At 34.5% G+C, this 19,346-nt stretch overlaps 1 protein-coding gene across 1 annotated transcript in view; it reads left to right on the top strand.

The window, feature by feature from the left end:
- The window catches only part of LOC109447280 (putative ATP-dependent RNA helicase DDX60), an 85,385-nt gene that overhangs the window by 38,087 nt on the left and 27,952 nt on the right, over positions 1–19,346 (top strand). Inside the window, exons 17-26 of the mRNA XM_019731470.3 lie at positions 549–698; positions 2,801–2,920; positions 4,049–4,144; positions 6,476–6,591; positions 7,401–7,543; positions 7,638–7,747; positions 13,425–13,529; positions 14,091–14,219; positions 15,163–15,287; positions 19,047–19,205. Of these exons, the coding sequence (XP_019587029.3) occupies positions 549–698; positions 2,801–2,920; positions 4,049–4,144; positions 6,476–6,591; positions 7,401–7,543; positions 7,638–7,747; positions 13,425–13,529; positions 14,091–14,219; positions 15,163–15,287; positions 19,047–19,205 (1,253 nt within the window). The remainder of the gene's footprint in view (positions 1–548; positions 699–2,800; positions 2,921–4,048; positions 4,145–6,475; positions 6,592–7,400; positions 7,544–7,637; positions 7,748–13,424; positions 13,530–14,090; positions 14,220–15,162; positions 15,288–19,046; positions 19,206–19,346) is intronic.

Genomic DNA, 19,346 nt, shown 5'->3' with positions numbered 1-19,346 from the left:
GTACCTCCCATCATACAGGCTTATGATTCTTTGACTAGTCATTATTTTGATGAATAAAAGGATAGGCTGAAGGGATGAAGATCCCACATGCCTTCTGAAGTAGGTACCTGGCATTATTCTATATAGGAATTAGAAGGTAAGTAGTAAAATAATGAATCACTGACTTTTTTTTTTCTATTCAGCCACTTTTTCACCATTGGAAAAATACATATTGGCTACTTCTTAGAACTTAATTTCTCAAAGCCATTCAGCACTTAATCGATGACGAATAATTAAAAAAAATATCTTCCCAATAACAAGATATTTTATTTGCACTCACTTTCCATTCTTCACACAAACCCACCTCCAGGTACTCAAAAGCCTACGAGTTCTCTCTTCTGAGAGAATATCATGACTTCTTCAGATTTTCCTGTGCCTCTCTTCAAGTGTTTTCAACTCCCAATCATTCCATTTGAGGTTCAGAAAATTATATTAAAAGTGCATAATATCTGTGTGTTGGTAACGTGCTGTTCCCATTACTGACACAAAGCTTACTCTCAACCCGGCAGCGTGAGCTCCTCGATGTTGTGGATAATAATGAGTCAGCCGTGATTGTTGCCCCAACATCCTCAGGCAAAACCTATGCTTCCTACTACTGCATGGAGAAAGTGCTGAAGGAGAGCAATGAAGGCGTTGTTGTGTATGTGGCTCCAACAAAGGTAGCACTCAAGTAACTTTCATTTCCTTTCATGCTTGAACCTCCTCTTTTAAAATAATACATGTAGGCATGTAGTGAATCTATGTCATTATTTGTTTTTCAGTTTTATTGAGATCTAATTGACATATAACATTGTATTATTTAAGGTGTAGAACCATAATGATTCAACATATGAATATATTGTGAAATGATTACCACAAAAAGTTTAATTAACATCTATCACCTCAAAAAATTATAATTTTTTTCTTGTGATGAGAACGGTTATGATCTTACTCTCTTGGCAACTTTCAAATATGCAATATAGTATTAACGATAGCCCCCAGGCTGTACATGACATCCCTATAACTTATTTATCTTACACGTGAAAGTTTGTTCCTTTTAACCATTTTATGCTCCCCCCCATGCCTTTGATAACCACCAGTCTCTTACCTGTTTTCAGGAGTTTTAACTTATTTTTTTAACCTGCACTTTCTCTCTTTAGTTTCAGAGGCCCAAATAATAGTTTCCTTAGAATTATTGTGAGGAAAAAGTCTGGTTTTGTGGTCTTGTCATTCAACATTGTGCATGAATTTTGAGAAGTACCCACATTTTGCTGGACAATGTCGAGTCACTTAAGAGCCTAATATTGCCACTGCAGAGTTTATGGGATATATCTAATCTGCTGTTGGACCTTAGTGACTGCCCTATTTCTTAAGCCAGGTTGTTTTGCCATATTTCTTTTATGCCTAGAAATGCATAATGTTGAACTTAAAACCAGAAAATATGATTTTTGTCATTTTGGAGAAAGTTTGATTTGCAGGAAATATAAGTTTGCATATCCTCATTCACAACTCATTGATTTTAATGTGATTACAATTGAGAAAGACAAATTTAGTTGGGGTAACTTTAATTCTACACATTAATATGAATTCAGATTCCATTTTATTTTCTAGGAAAATGTGTAGTGTTGAGTGACTTGTCAGCCTCCACACCATATTGACTAATATGATTACTTGAAATTAGCACTTTATTATTTCTTGTAGCTTTTTTTGTTTTTCATGGTTATGAAAGCAATGTGTGCTCATTGTCAGTTAACAAACTATATCAAGAAAAATTAAGTTGACTAGAAGTGGAATTGGTAAGTCAACACAATACATATTGCCAAACTGGCAGTATATGGCAGTGTACATTCTCTAATCTTTTCCAATGTTCTTATTATCATTTAAAAAGTTTCTGCCATACTAATAGCTGAAAAGATTTATCTTATTTAAATTTACATTTTTGTTAATACTAATGATTTGGGCATCTTTATGTATGGTTTGGGGGCATTGATATTTCTTTATTCGTGAACCACTTGTGGATGCATTTGCCCATTTTTCTTTTTCTTTGAGGAAAGGGAATGTATTTTTATTATCAGAACTTTGTATAATTAGTATAATATTCTTTCTCTTTAAATTATAACGAATATGTCTGTATTCGTCATTTTGCGGTCATACTAATTTGTCATATATTGTGGTCATACTAATGATAATATATTGTTAATATCTTTGTATAAACAGAGCTATCAGTATTTTCATTTAGCTTTTCCATGTGTGCTCAAATATATAAAAATATATGAAAATGTTCACTTTTAGTATCTTTATGCTTATTTTTTAAAATTTACATTTTAACCTATATAAATTATCTTTTTTGGGGGGGCAAAAATGTAAAATAGAGTTTTATAGGTTTACACACATTCAGATTCCACTGGCCAGGCTACCTGCTTGATCCAGAGCATGGTTCTACCTGTTGGCATCTATATTCAAACCTAAGATGTCTGGGGGAAGTCCTCAGATATAAGAACCAGAAAGCTACCTTGACTATCCCTTACTTGACCTTTCTTTTATAGCAGACTCACACCTATCTTACTTTAGGTTGAGGTTTATCAGTGAGGTTCACAGACTTCGTCAAGGATCTAACAGAGAGCATGTGAGTGTATTTAGAGAAGACGAATATAAGAAAGGGGTTATTAAGCTTTCAGCATTCATAGCAGGACATATTTTTTTTAATACAATTCCTGTTATTCTCTGAAGTTTTACCTGTACTTTATTATGTGATTAACAAATCTCTTTCTTTGTCAACCAGGCCCTTGTTAATCAAGTGGCAGCAACTGTTTACAATCGTTATACCAAAAATATGCCAAGTGGTGAAACTCTATGTGGTGTTTTTACAAGGGATTATCGTCATGATGCCCTAAACTGTCAGGTAGGATATGCTAATTCATGCATGCATTTGTTATCAAATTATATACTAGCACTTATATGACTTTTTCACTAGAAAGTCAACATCTTCACAAGGCCTCATGGAAATAATTTTCTTGAATTTACAAAAGATGAAATGGCTTTAGAGAAAAGTTAATATTGTTATATTCAAAGAGTGAGAAATAGAACTAATCTTTTTTTAGGATACTTAGATTTTATTTCAGATTTCCGTTATAGTTCATTGCATCATCTTGGTTTGTAACTTGATTCAGAATGATCTGAAGAACCCAATGTTATAAAAATATTAACAAACATTAATTACCTACTCAGAATGACTTTTTATTGATAAGTAGGATTCCCTTACTTTTCTTGATGAGTAGGATACTCATTGTAATTTAAAAAATGTCCTATTATGGATAGAAAACTAAGTAAATCATACACAGTTTTTCTCATTATTGAACTCATAGATAAACAATTAAGACTAAACAAAAAGTGAAAACATGATTATAGAACATTGTATGGTAGACATGGAGATGTGCTGCCATGATTTGGGAGTGTGGTCAAGACAAATGCAAGCGGTCAGTCCTCCCAGTTCTGCATCCATAGTATGTATCCTGTGACTGAGCTAGACAGGGATATAAATACCAGGCCATTTCGGCTTCATATGGAATTGCTCTGACAGCTAATATTTACTCCAGAAGTTTGAGGCACATTGGCCAAGGCGTCATCAGGTCTGTTTTGAAGTTTAGCTTCTCTCGCTGCCCTACCCTGCTTCACCCACTTCCATTGTTGTTGATTCTTTATAAACGTTTTTCAACCAGTTGTATTTCAGGGTCAGATTTTGAAGAAATAAACCTATGACAATTAACTCTAATTTTTATTACTTTGAATGTTCATAATAAAAATTTAAATTTCAAATCTGGTATTTTACCATTTTGACCTGTAAAATAAATTGCAATTTCATAAAGTTCCAACTCATATATCACAATTTTAATGAAACATTATCAAAAGCAATATTGTATCCTACTTATCAGCTGGTGCTTTTGGGAGTTATAACTCTATATTCTTACAACTATGTCTGCACATAGTAAGTGCTCAAAAATGTTTGTTTATACAATATTATTATTTTTAGGTACTTATTACAGTGCCTGCCTGCCTTGAAATTCTGCTGTTAGCTCCTCATCGCCAAGCATGGGTGAAAAGGATCAGATATGTTATATTTGATGAGGTAGGTTTGCTATTATATATCTGGGTTGATTTCTTGTACATAAGCACTATAATGAAGATCTTTGGTGCTTGAGGACACCTGTCACTTTGTATGGTGTTCAGGTTGGGGAGGCCCTTCCTTCTGAATGGTTTTCTCAGTGAATCATACTGGTCTTTTGACTTCACATTCCTGTTGCGACTCAAGAGGGTATATCAGTATATCGGCGGAGCTCTGTGTGGGAGGGAACCTGTCATTGGTGCCTACTGTTTCAGAGGAGCAGAAATAACCACTATGACATAAGGTTTCCTGGAAAGATGTCAAGCAACGGATTTTGGGCTGTAATGATGGTGTTATTTTATCAGTCATGGTCCCAACTGCATACAAGTGGCACACTAAAATACAATTCAAGAAGAGTATTTCCCAAAGATGTGCATGAGGGAACCTATAAAGGTTAGTGCAGTAATTCAGAACTAGTAGATTAGCCCTAGGCTTAAAGGGACAAGGCAAAGAAGCAGTTACTGAGACTCAAAAGAAGATTCTGAGTGAGTTGGCCATGTTGTGAGGAACAGTTCCCTTAGCTGAAGGACATAGCTAGCCCACGGTAACCTTTCAGAAAGGGAGCCAATAGAATAAAGAGCTCACTCTTACTCTCCTCCCTTCTTCTCATCTCTTGCCAAGGCTGTCCATTTGTCAAATACAATGGAACCAGAGAGCAGTGGAGCACTTTTGAAGTAGTCTCTGTAGGTTGGTTTCCCTTGGCAGAGAGAACAGGGTAGAAAACAATGGAAATTTGTAGGGACAAATAGGAAATATTTAGAAAACTATTTTTAGTGGCATTGTTAGGTATATTTATTCAAAGAAACTTAAAACAAAAGGATATATTCTTTTGCTCCAAGGAATTTTCAGCTTAAAGGGGGAAAAGATGATACCTATATTTAATTTAACTTTTACTGTTGTAAACGTGGGGCTACTAAACAGGCTGTGCTTTTCATTTGTTTGATACTGATTTTTGGCTAATCTGTGTATATTGCATCTCGAGGGCCTTGAATAGTTCTGTTTAAAAAAAAAAAATCCAGCAATTTAGTCTTTGCAGTCTAGAACCTGGATTGTATTCTAACCTCAAAACCCTGAAATGATATGAAATTTTTGTATAAGGGTAAAGCAGAAAGGTTTTGAAGGCCCATGTCTATTCTGGTGGGGCCAGGGAAAAGTGCTATGTAGTACAAAGCATAAAGTGAATATTCAGCAGAGTGGTATGTTATCTGACCAAAGCAAAGCCACATGGACAGTGGAAAATTTTTAAAAATTATCTGGCTCTGATAGTAAGTACTTTCCAGTTGATCTCAGTGTCATAATTTAATCTGTTTATAGAAGACCGCATTTGAGAATCTAGTTTAATTTCATTTATTTGGTCAAAAGACATTCATTCATTTATTCAGCAAGTATTTAAGGAATGTCTCCACAGTGCCAAGGCTCTGTTAGTACCAGGAATGCCCAGGTCTAAGGTCACAGAGTCATCGAACAAAGAGAATTAAACAATTAAGCATACAAATGACTACGCCAGCCCACACTCCTACATGTTGTGAAGAGAAAGAGCAGGCTGTTGTGACTGTGACAATGGCTGGAAGATGGTAGGACAGCTCCAGAACAGGCCATCAGAAACGTCTTTCTGAATGACGTTAAGGTGGACTTATAGGTGGAAAAGAGGGGCGAGCACATTTTAAGCAGAGGGAACAATATATGTGGAATCTCTAGAGTAGGATATCTCTGTTCCAGGAATAAAGAAAAGGCTAGTATGTCTGGAGCAAAGTGGGAGCAAGATGAGAAAGAGTGGTTTGAGATGAAGCTCAAGAGGCCAGTGGGGGCCAAATTATTCCAGGCAGTATATACCTCGTTAAGGAGTTTATATTTTGTTCCACATGTAATGGCAAGATATTGAAGAAATTGAATTAGGGACATGGCCTAATCTGTCTTTTAAACACATCATTTTGGCTATGATGTGAAGAATGTAAGAGGTGGAAAGGGTAGTTAGGAGAATAGTCAGGAGGATATTGTGGTAGTGCAGCTGAGAGGTGATGGTGACGTGGTGGGCAGAAGGCATGGAGATCAATGCATAGAGTACCAAGAAAGTTTTGGAAGTAAGGCAAAGAGGAATTATTGATGGATTGGTTATAAGGATTAGGGAAAACTTAGGTGTGAAGATTTTCTAATGAATTTGCGAACATTTATATGCAGTTAGCATGGTTGATTAAAGGTAACAAAGCTATGTATGACAATTTAGGCTTCCATGTCTTATTTTCATGTGCTATATTTAAAATAACTTTTTAATGGAGACATTTTTGTCTTTCATAGGTCCATTGTCTTGGTGGAGAAATTGGAGCAGAAATTTGGGAACATCTCCTTGTGATGATCCGATGCCCCTTTCTGGCTCTTTCTGCTACAATAAGCAACCCTGAACATCTCACTGAGTAGGCATTAGGCTATCTATTTTGACATTTGAATGTCATACTTTCCATATGATTTCTGAAGAGTTTCATAACTTTCTAGTGAATTTATTAACTTATATGTGGATATTTAAGGAACAGAGACTCTGTAGCACCCCTGGACAGGTGCTGGGCAAGGCCACACTTTGCAAAGGAAAACCAAGGAGTCTCTGAGCCAAATCTACATTTCCCCGAGCTCTCAAAAACTGCTCACCAGAAGTGATCAATTTATGTTCCTTTCCCTTTGTCCTTTACCAATAAGTAAAAATAAAATGGAATAATGACACACTCTCCCCTGGACCTTGAGGTCTCTTATATTGTCTCACTTTGTAAATGTGTAGATAGCAGAGCCTTATTACTCATAGTTGATAGCCCCGTATCATGTTGTCTCTGGGCTACATTTTTGCCCACTAATAATAAGAATTACAGGAAATACTCCTGTGTGCCAGGCACTGTTCTAAATGCTTTACCTATATTAATTTATTTTAAATGCCCAACAACCCTTATGATTTACTATTTCCATTACTACTATTAGATAGCATTTTCAATGCTACTATTATTATTTCCACTTTAAAATATAGCAAATGAGACATAGAAAGATTAAGTGATTTTAACAAGAGCCATAGCTAGTAGTAAGGAAGCTGGGATTCAATCTCAGGTTAGTCAGGTTCCAGGGCCTATTCCCTTAAGCACAGTTTTTAACGCACATGACATATTTCTTTATTTAAAATATTTGATGTCACAGGAAGTGGTTCCATGTTCTGCCTAAATAATATGTAAATTTATTTTTTAAGGTGGCTACAATCAGTAAAACGGTACTGGAAACAAGCAGATGGTGAAATAGAAAAAAATAATGCTTCCAAAAGAAATGCTGGCTATCGTGCCAATTTTCACAAAGACTGTGTGCAAAGGAAGCAATCATATAAAGTTAGACTTGGTATGTTTAATATAGTCATAGGAGTTTTATCATTTAGAATTATTCCAGTCATTGCATGTTTATTCATTTGGAAATTCTGGTTCTTCATTTTTAGTGATCTATGGAGAGAGATACAATGATTTAGAGAAGTACATATGTTCAATAAAACATGATGATGTTTATTTTGATCATTTTCACCCATGTGCTGCGCTAACAACAGATCATGTAAGTGATACCATATTTGTTCTAAGCAATAGAATTATTTGTATATATCACAATTGGAAAGCTGCCTAGTTGATACTTTTCAGAATGAAAGTGTAGATGCTACATAACATATATTTAACCTTAGTTTTTAAAGTAACAAGAATAACTTTATGGTTTTCATTGGTTCCTCAATGGTGTCTAGATCGGCAAAGCTTAAAAATGACTGAAAATTTTTATCTGAAGTTTTTTGGTTAATTTTATTTATTCTTGGAGATTATCTTTGTCCATTTTCTTTCTTCTCAGCTTCCGTGTCTATCTGTCCTCTTCTCTGAAACTACCTCTTCTCTTAGTGCACCTACAACTGTATGTGGACAATAACTAGTGCATGTGAGAATCTGACCACCATGAATTAGGATAAACCAGGAAAAGACACATTTCACTAACAATCGCAACATGAGTTTTTGGTAGTGATGTAATAAAATGGAGATCTTAAAGAGATCTCATTTGAGGCACTGAGATTTGAGTGGGGGAAGATTTCTTAATTTTTCTTGCATATTTTTCTTTCTTATCCTATTCCCAGGAATGGCCCATTCAAACTCTGGTTGCTTCTCAAAGTGATAATTAGTCAATAGTTTGTCTTCCTTCCAAGATCTGGCAAGTTAAATATATTCTTAATGCTGTTGTCATATTAAGCCTTCTAATGTGACAATTTTTAAGGCACATGAAGCTTTCTTTAAAATATTTGATGTCACAAGAAGTAGTTCCATGTTTTGCCTAAATAATGTTTTTGGATCCACAAGGCTAATTTAGATAAATAATAAAGATAATTCTGATTTTGCTAAGTCTTTAGTGGCTTTCCTTTGGAAATGGCTAGATGCATAGCTCCTAGCTTGGCTTCCTAGGAAGGTCGTCAATCACCTGGCCCCATAGTCCTTTCTATTTATCCACTTGATATGTCTTACCTGGATACCCTCGTGCTTTACATTGTTCCTAGAATATTTCACCCCAGATGCCAAATGCCAGTTGTCCAGATCATGTTTATCTTTTAGGACTCTTCTAATGTGAAACCTCTTCAGAATCCATCTAGCACTTTCTTAGCTGGACGTCATCTCTCCATGGCACCTTATCTGCATTGCTTATATGACAACAATGATGGTCAGCTTGCTACTAAAGTTGTTTACATTCATGTCTTCTTTATCTTACTAGAAGAATTCTTTGAAGACAATTTTTTTGTCCTTATTGTTCCTAACAAACTGCTATGTATATAAAAGGTGCTTAATAAATGTATGTTAAAGAACGATAGCCAACCTAAGTTGGCACTTACTTTGTGTTTCAAGAATTTTACATGTTTTGTCTCTTTTAACTATCACAACAATTTTAGGATGGATTCTTTATTGATATTGCCAATTTGTAAATGAGGAAGGTGAATCATAGAGAACTTGACTAATTCACTGTTGCACCACTAAGTAAGTTTTGGGACCAGGATGCAATCTCATTGATTCCAGAGGTTGCTCTCTCATCATTGTCTTCTGAATGGTCTGTTGAACAAATACCTGAATAAGGGAATGAAGGAGAATCACCTTATAGGCTTTGGGCTATGACAATGGCTTCTAAAAGCAACCAAATGAATCATAATAATGGCGACTTTCTAATTGGATTTTATTATGGTAGTTTCTCATTTGTGTGGCAATGACCCAATCCAAAATGTAAATAAAACTAAAATATGGACAAAATTCCAGTGACCTAACTCACACCCCAAACCTAGAATACAGATGATAACTCACACATAAATAATAAAAGACTCCTTTCTCTCTCTCTCTCTCTCTCTCTCTCTCTCTCTCTCTCTCTCTCTCTCTCTCTCTCTTCTCTCACTCTCACCCCTCCTCTTCCCTCCCTCCATCTCTCTTTTCTTTCCCCATTATTACCTGGCATTTTAAAAACAGCATAATATTTTTAAAAATTTATTTTATGTAGGATGGTTCAAGGCAAGTTATCTTTCAGTAGCAACAAGTGTAGTGGTTTGGAATACTTGGCAAGATTGTCATTTGGTCCAAGTGCCTTTCCTCTATTTTCAGTAGCTATTAATGGAGTAACTGGAAAGCAGTGGAACTGCTACAGTGTGCTCTGACCCTATGTGGCTTCTGCAAATGTTATGCTGTGGTATGGATCTTCTTAAGACCTTTGGACCTTTGCAGTAGGAATGCAGAATGAACACAAAGGCTTGGATGTAATTAAATATGTTTTGATAGCTGTGTGTGTAGCATGTGTTTACACAGGATGTTTCCTAAAGTAGCAGTGATAAAAAGCAAGTAGACCTTTACAAATGAGTAAATAATAATTGTGCAGTATACTTCAGATTAATATTAAAGTACTGAGTTGAAAGAAAAAGCATAATAAATTATAGCAACATAAAGAGAAGAGCCATCCACCTTAATTATCTCCCCTATAGCTCTATCACTAATATTGTTTCCGAAGGGAAGGGGTGGGCAGAATGAGTGAGCTGACCTTAATCCAACTGAGGTGAGAGATTGCCTTCAATCCATATAAAGCTTGTTTCTGGCAAAGAGCAGAATCTGGCCTTTGCCACCAATTATGCCACACAGGAACAGCTGCTCACTCCTGGAGAGCTCTAGCACCAGGAAGTCCATGGAATAACTGCTGCCAGGCTCTGTTCAACATGGATCAGTGTTTATAACCACCTATGGCGTTAGGGATAACGCGGTTTGCAAAAATGACATCATGGTATAATACTATTGTGTTTATAAATGAAGAATGATACAAATCTATGACTTTTTAAAAGTTAACTTTTTGGGGGTGACTGGTTAATAACATTATATATTTCTAGTATACCATTCTATAATACACTATGACCTTTTCTTTCTCTTCCTTTGCTACCTACACTGGCTCAGTGTTTGCCAGCTCATTACTTATTATTTGGTAGAGAACTGAATTGAATTCCAAGCTTTTTTTTTTTAATTAAAGTTTATTGGGGTGACAATTGTTAGTAAAGTTATATACCACAACTTCTTTATTCATTCATCTATCAAAGGACATTTTGGTTGTTTCCATGTCTTGGCCACTGTAAATAAAGTTGCAATGAACATTGGAGCGCACTTTGCTTTATGGATAAATGTTTTCAGATTTTTTGGGTAGATACCCAGGAGAGGGATAGCTGGGTCATATGGCAATTCTACTCGTAATTTTTTGAGGAACCTCCACACCGCCTTCCATAGCGGCTGCACCAGTCTGCATTCCCACCAACAGTGTATGAGGGTTCCTTTTTCTCCACAGCCTCTCCAACATTTGTTATTATTTGTCTTGTTGATGATAGCCATTCTGACTGGGGTGAGGTGATATCTCATTGTGGTTTTATTTGCATTTCTCTGATGATTAGTGATGTTGAGCATTTTTTCATATGTCTATTGACCATTTGTATGTCCTCTTTGGAGAAATGTCTCTTTAAGTCCTCTGCCCATTTTTTGACTGGGTTGTTTGTTTGTTGTTGAGTTGCATGAGTTCCTTGTATATTTTGGATAGTAGCCCTTATCGGAGGCACAGTTTGCAAAAATCTTCTCCCATTCAGTTTGTTGCCTCTTTATTTTGTTGGCTTCTTTTGATGTGCAGAAGCTTTTAAGTTTCATATAGTCCCATTCATTTATTTTAGCTTTTACTTCCGTTGCCTTTGGAGTCAAATTCATAAAATGCTCTTTGAACCCAAGGTCCATAAGTTTGTTTACCTATGCTTACCTATGTTTACCTTGTTTACCTATGTTTTCTTCTATGTAGTTTATTGTTTTTTTATTTTGTTTTTTTATTTTATTTAAGTAAAATAAGTTACCACTTTCAAGTTGTAATAATAAGAGAACAACATGCTAATATTCCAAAACAATATATTCATTTTCTATTTTGGCAAAGCGTGGTCCTTACTATCTAGCTAGCTTTCAATACTCAAACTGAGAGATGCTAAATGATGATTCCATTCAATTATTTGGATCCTATAGTTTTTTTACATGCCTAATTCAAAACCTAACTAATTTTTTAATTAAAATATATTTAACATATAACATTGTGTAAGTTTAAGGTATACAACATGTTGATTTGATTAATTTACATATTGCAATATGATTGTCATTGTGGCTTTAGCTAAAACCTCTATCAGGTCACATAATTATTATTTCTTTTTTGTGGCAAGAATAATTAAGATCACATCTCTTAGCATGTACAATGTTTATAATACAATATTGTTGTCTATAATCACTATAGTGCACATTAGATCTTCAGTACTTATTTATCTACTAGTTTTAAAAGTTTAAAAAACATGCACTGATACATTTATCCTGTTTGGTTTTACCACATCTGTAAGGTGGGAGCAGAAATATTTGAATTTCTCTATTATAGATGAGCAACTGGCGTTTATAGGTGGAATTAAAACTAGATCTTCTGATTCCAACTCTATTGCATTTGTTTAAATTAAGTTTATTGGGGTATCAATGGTTAGTAAAGTTACATAGGTTTCAATGTGCAATTCTGTAATACATCATCTATATATCACATCGTGTGTAAACACACAGAGTCAGTTCTTTTTCTATCACCATATATTTGATCCCACACTTTCCATTCAAGAAAACAAGTTATTTTTCAACTGTATTGTGTTCGGAATGGCTCTTTTTAGCCCAGAATTTTCAAACCTGAGTGTCATAACTTGTTAACTGCTATTGACCAAAACAAGCATCCTATTTTCAAATCATTTTGGAGAAATCTGTATACTATATAGTCCCTTCTTTGAGATTTTACTTTTCCAATGTGAAACTTTGAAGAAGCCTATTTAATAGAACACCTTTGAAAACACACACCCCCTTTTCATTTGAAGGATACCTATTAACATCTCAGGGATTACGGTTCCACAGGCAATTGATTCGTATCAAAGTGGATGAAAGCAGTAGAAGATACTACAATGCAAACTTTTTTTGAGAACAGGATTTTTTAATTTATACTTTAAAATACTTGTGGAAAAATTAATGATGCACATATCCAGAAAGCGTAAAGTTGAACCAAGTCAGTGACCTAGGGGAGAAGATCCTTGAGTGTCTTGAAAGTGATCTGAGAACCTTAGGCTTCAGTTAACCCAGCTCTGATCTTGGAACTTAAGCAAATAAAATTTGTCTCTTGTTAGCCTGACTTGGTACTCGAAGCAAAGAATCATATTCATAATTAAACCAATTTCAGTTTCAGCTGCTGGATAGAGGTCTTGTTTTCTTGTTTAAACTGAGTCCACAAATATTTCAGCTTCCCAATATTCTGATTTGAAATGTGGAAGCAGTTTATAGAGAAGTAGCCCAATGAAAAGGCATTAGGAAATAATACACAAACTTTTTGGAGAGCTTTATCAGCATTTGAACAATTTAGATAAGTGATGTTTTCTTTTTGCTTTTCCTGTGAGAAATTTTTTAAAAATATCTTTTTTCCATTTTTTAAAAATAGTTTCAGGTATACAAAACAACATACTAGTGATTAGACATTGATATGTCTCACAAAGTGACAAACCCAATAAGTCTATTACCTATCTGATACTGTACATACCAGTAGTTAAGTGCTGTTTTCAATGTCTTTGTGTTCATGATAGTGACTCTGAGGCACAGGATGGAACATAAGATAAAATAAAAGGAATATTAAAATTTTAATTTTGTTTTGCATGCAGATTGAAAGGTATGGATTCCCTTCTGATCTGATACTTTCACCTCGAGAAACCATCCAGCTTTACGACACCATGTTTCAATTCTGGCAAAGTTGGCCCAGGGCCCAGGTAAATAATAATTGTGCAATTAATATGAATTAATTATGTTATAGTGGATGGTGACATTGCTGTTCAGAAAGACAGACTCTCATCCTTTCTAATCACTTGCATCTGATCTTTTTAAATTATCAATGGACTCTTTCCAAAATACAGTTCCCCTTCTCAGACATTCTTCTTTCTAACATATTATGTTTTACTCTAATGGGATGGAGTGGCACTGAATTCCTGAAAGTATTTCTTCTTTCAATTTCTGAGATACTGTAATGCTTTATTCTCTTCTTGCCTCCTGGATTTATATTCCTCCATTGTCTTGCACTCTACACCCCTTCTTTCTCTATGCCTTAATTACTGTCTGATTTCATCTATTTGGCTTTGCTCTGCATTCTTTTTTTTTGAAGAGTTCATCCATCCTATTAGGTTTATGTACTAATACTATGGGGAGATAAAAAGAAGTTCAGTGTTGTGTATACTCTCAAGAAGCTTTTAATTCTGTTAATGAAATGCATAATTGAGAAACATCTTTGGATTTTCTTGGATGATTTTATTAATTTTGTGGTATTTCTTTTCAAGGAGTTGTGTCCAGAGGAATTCATTCATTTTAAGAATAAAATAGTAATTAAAAAGTTGGATGCTAGAAAGTATGAAGAGAGCTTAAAGGCAGAATTAACAAGTTGGATTAAAAATGGCAATGCAGAGGAGGTAATGTTCACACATTTTTGGAGAAGCATGCTATCTTTGTTGTTTTCTTAAGTTGCATTGTTCAGTCATTATTATTATTTTTTAATCTTTACTTTTCATTTTAGAATTTTAAGCTGAACATGAAGTCTAGTGATTCTGACATAGAATATAAAGAGAGAGAGGAAATTGGTCTTTGTCTCATCCTCTGTGCCTCCTAAATCATGTGCCAGAAGCTACTGGTTCCTGCTAGATGTCACAACAGATTAGAAAAGAGGTGTCACTCTCTAGAAAGTTGGTGTTCTTGATGCTGTGGCAGTACAGAGTTTGTAATCACAGTAATAGTAGCTGAAAAGAATTTTTCACTCCTTTTTTTTTCGTCCTGGATTTTTTTTTTTCCCTCTTGTGACTTTTATTTCAGTTTGTATAAACTATTTGTATATTAAAATTTTAACCTGGGGTCATATAAGTTATGTATATTTATTTTAAGTAAGTTGATGGTCAAGGTTGCTTTATTGGCACATATTAAATTTTCTGAGTGACATATATTAAAGTTTTCTCATGTGATTTTTTTCAAATATATTTTAACTTAGATACTTCCTCCCATTGAGAAATATTTACTTATACTTTTATCTGTTTATTTTTCAATGTTCTTTAAAATGTATTTGGAAATGATTTTTTCTACTTGACATGGAGAAAAACTGACTTGTCCTACCTTCTGCCGTAGTGAAATCAGCATTATTTACTGAATAATCCTCTTCCTGACTGATTTGTGTTTTGTTAAAAAATTTCACGTTAAATTGCATATTCATGTTATATATATATATATATATATATAAATGTATTTTAACTTAGATATTTCCTTCTATTCAGAAGTATAATACAATTTACTTACATTATAGCCAAAAGTTGTAATTCCTTTATTATGCAGAACTTAAAACAAATAATGTTTTATTTATTGCTATAGGCCAAAAGAGTCCTGAGGAATCTCAGACCCAATTCGGATTTTAGTTCATTAAACATGGAAAGAATGTTCCCACTTCTCGTTGAAAAGCTAAGAAAAATGGAAAAGTTACCAGCACTATTTTTTTTGTAAGTCATTTAAGATATTTTGTTTTTATTTGTAATTAGTTAGATTCATTCCTTTGAGTTGAAGAAAGTTTTACTAACTTACTTGTATTATAATATTTATTTCTATTTTTGGTGCCCTTTTGTTATCAGAATGCATATTAAAGAATACACCTTTCTAGTTTAATTCTTTATAAAATATTTTTACATGTGCTATTACAAATTACCTTCTTTATTTAGTTCCCTTCTCTATTTTTTGTTTTCTTTTTACTATTGTAGTTTTATCTAGGTCTTGTTAAATACCTCGGTTCAGTAAATACCTAGGTTTAGTAAATACCTAGATTCTTTGCAAAACAAATTGAATGTTTAGGCACATAAGTATCCCTCACAAAATTGAAGTATCCTCACAATATGCTAGAGCATTTATTGTTGGGGTATTTTATTGGTTTTAATTTGTAGTTATGAGAACTATAACTTACTGACACTGATGCCTTGCTAAATTTTATATTGCTATAGCATGAAGCAGCTTAAAATTAAATGTAATATTCCAGTTTTGATAAAGTATAAATTACATAAAAGTATAATTTATTAAATAAATAACACTGTATCCTGGATTAAACTTGATCACATATTTTGGGATCAGAATAGAAAGCCTTATTTACTTCAGACAATTTCAAACTACTTTAAGCCATGGATGCTTTATATAAGTAAGGCCATGGAATCTTGTTTAGGTTGCAAAGTGTAATGAAACTTGTTCCCACATAAGTAAACATATGGTAATAAATAATCATTGATGGTGTATATTTAAAGTAATGATGATAATTGAATGTATGTTGTCTTTTGGGCATTGCAATAAAATTGTTCTTTTTACCTTTGTTGTTGAGACAAGAAAAATACATTTCTGAACCACCAAGAAGTTACACTTACCTACTTTGCTTTCAAGCATGGCTACAAGTTTTAGTTAGAAACAAACATAATTTAGTACCTCCGGTATATTTCTGAAAGCCTAACTGCAAAATTGAAATCCAAAAATAACTGTATTCTTTATTCATATATGTGTGTGTATGTATACTATATTTATATTAAACATTTAAGATGTTTAAAAGTAAAATATTTCACAAAAACATCAAAGGTTTAATTCTGCTCAAGGAGTTGAATCTTGACATTTCTTGACGGAATTTTGGGTTCTCTACAGAATGTACTGGTCAAATCCTTGGTCCAGATCATCAACAAATCTGAGGCTTTGTCAGGGCTTAATCTGTACCTCTGGGAGCTTTTCAAATAATAGCATACCTGTCAACCTTCTCGAATCTGGTCTCTGGGAAAAATAGTTGTGTGGAGCAGTTTAGTGTTTAGTGACAGTTTCAGTGTGTACTCAAGAACACACCCTTCACAGTCAGGCACAGTTTGGGAGCCTGTCTCTGCTCCCTGCTAGTTCCATCGCTTCCAGACAGATACTTAATGGCTCTGAGCCTTAGTTTCCTTATTTGCAAAATGAAATGACAATAATAATGCATAGGGTTAGGGTTGAGAATTAAATGAAAATAAGTTATGAAATTACATAGTACAGTATGATCACATACTGACTGAGGTCCAATCTCTAGAGCACCTTTGTTCTATATAGGTTATCGGAGAGATTGAAGAGGAAAAATTATTTTGAAGTGATCTAGATTTTAAGAAATGAAGGACTGTGAAGAAAATGGCATTGTTTAATATGGAATTATGTGCCTAGACCACAGGAACTTGCATTCAAGTGAAAAAGAAAAGCAACATAACGTCAAGGTTAAGAACATTGTCTTGGAGGCTGGACTCTGACACAAGCTGTGGGATCTTGGGCAGGTCGCTTAATCTTTTTATTTCTCCATTTTCTCGTCTGCAAAATTGGGATCATAACAGTGCCTTCCTCATAGAGTTGTACAAAACAAATTATTATATTTAAGACACTTAGAATAGTGTCTGACCATAGTAAGTCTAATGTTTACCATCTTTATTAGTTTACAGTCTACTACATGAAATTCCTTGTCATGTGGCGTAGACGGCCTCCTTCTTACTCCTTCCTTTACCAGTGTACCAAGTTATTTACTCTTCACTAGCTAACGGCATTCCTCTTCATGCTAGTTCTGTAAAGACATGAGAAAAGACCTTTGTCTCCAATTTACATTTAAAAAACTTTACTGTATAGACCCAACTGAGGATATGCTATCATGAGCTATGATTATATGGCTATTGATTATACTTCCATCCACAGCATTTTGCTAATAAGGTATTGTAGGGGAATGAAACCTAAGTGGATGTTTCAGTCTTCTTGTCAAAAGTCCTCGCTTCCTGATGTATGTGATATAACGATAAGGAATATTTGATTTCACTTCCGCTAGAAACATTTCACTTCTTCACATACCATGAGAATTTGGTCGGTAGCCATTTACCTAGTTAATTGGTCAGGTCTGAAAGGGACAAATGGTTACAACCCGGACTAGACTGCTAATTTAAATCCCAAGATGTTAGGAAGTCTGGACCACTATGTCCCAAGGCATTTACATTTCAAAAGGTATAAAGACCAGACACTGGATACTTTTCTGGATTGTAAAGGCTGGCCATACCTGGGGTTCATCTGGTCTCTAGAAAGTAGTTACGTTCCAAAAGGTTAGGGCGAGAACCCATGATTCTCTCCATGCTGCATAAAAAGAGCCACATTTTACTGTGTGATCTCACTTATACATGGAATCTGAAAAAACCTAACTCCTAGAAACAGAGAATAGATTAGTGGTTCCCAGGGGCTGGGTGGGGGGTGGCGGGTGAGAGAAATAAATGGGGAGATGTTGATCAAAGGGTACCAACTTCCTTGAATAAGATGAATACATTCTTGAGTTCTAATATACAGAATGGTGACTATAACTAACAATACTGTGTTATATACTTCAAAGTTGCTAACAGAGTAGATCTTAAATGTTCTTAACACACACACACACACACACACACAAACAGTAACTGTGTGAGGTGATGGATGTGTTAACTAATCTGATTATGGTAGTCATTTTGAGATTATATATATATATATATATATATATATATATATACACACACATATACATATATATATATATGTATATATGTATATACGTATATATATATATGTCAAACCATCATGTTGTATACCTCAAACTTATTCAATGTTGTATGTCAATTGTATCTCAATGAAACTGGAAGAAAGGAGAAAAAACTAAGGAGGCACTAAAATTTACCACGAAAGATTTGACTATCAAGAAATCTGAACTTACACATATTTACCTAATACTATGGACCTATGATTCTGTTATGAGACAGACCTAAAGATCAGTGGAATTAATACAAGAACAACTACAACAACAATAAAATTAAGAGCAAACATTTTTGGTTATAATTTTTCCCCCTCATCTTTCATGAGGGGAGGGAGGCATCTGTCCCTTTTCTGTACATAAATAGAGAAAATTCATTGTCCTCTATCCCCAGCCTGTGGAGTGTCTGACTATTCTTACAGGAAAAATTTCCATGGGCTCTCATTGCCGTTGCCCCAAGGGTAAGATTTGGGGCAAGGGGGATGGAACGTCTTTTGTACTGTAAAATAGTTAGTAAGGAGTCTGCTGACCCAGAATACCTATGTGCCTGTTCAAGATAAAACTCATAAAGATGGATATTAAAAACTCAAGGTCTATATCAAGATGATAGCAGTAGATAGAAATATGATTGCATTCTATTATTTACAGTATTATATTCAAGGCAAGCATTCTTTTCATTTGTTTCCAGATTCAAGAGAGGAGATGTAGAACGGAACGCCAAAAATGTGAGCACTTTCCTGGAGCAAAAGCAGGAGAGAGAAAGGCCTCTCACAGCTGATAAAGAAGCCCATGTTGTGGCTAACAAACTTAAAAGAATTAAAAAATCAATTGAGAAACAAAAGACAATGTAAGTATTTACCTAAACAAATTCGTGGTTCAAAGGTTAAAATACTTCACAAGTCCCAGTAGGAAACATATATTGAATGTGCTACAAAGAAGTTCTGGTTATTTCTTGGGCTTGTTTGCAAACTGGGTAAATTTCAGTGGG

Source organism: Rhinolophus sinicus, chromosome 15, assembly GCF_057876585.1.
Source record: "Rhinolophus sinicus isolate RSI-liver-muscle chromosome 15, RSI-T2T, whole genome shotgun sequence".
NCBI lineage: Eukaryota > Metazoa > Chordata > Mammalia > Chiroptera > Rhinolophidae > Rhinolophus > Rhinolophus sinicus.
This window is presented reverse-complemented; position numbering and strand designations above follow the sequence as displayed.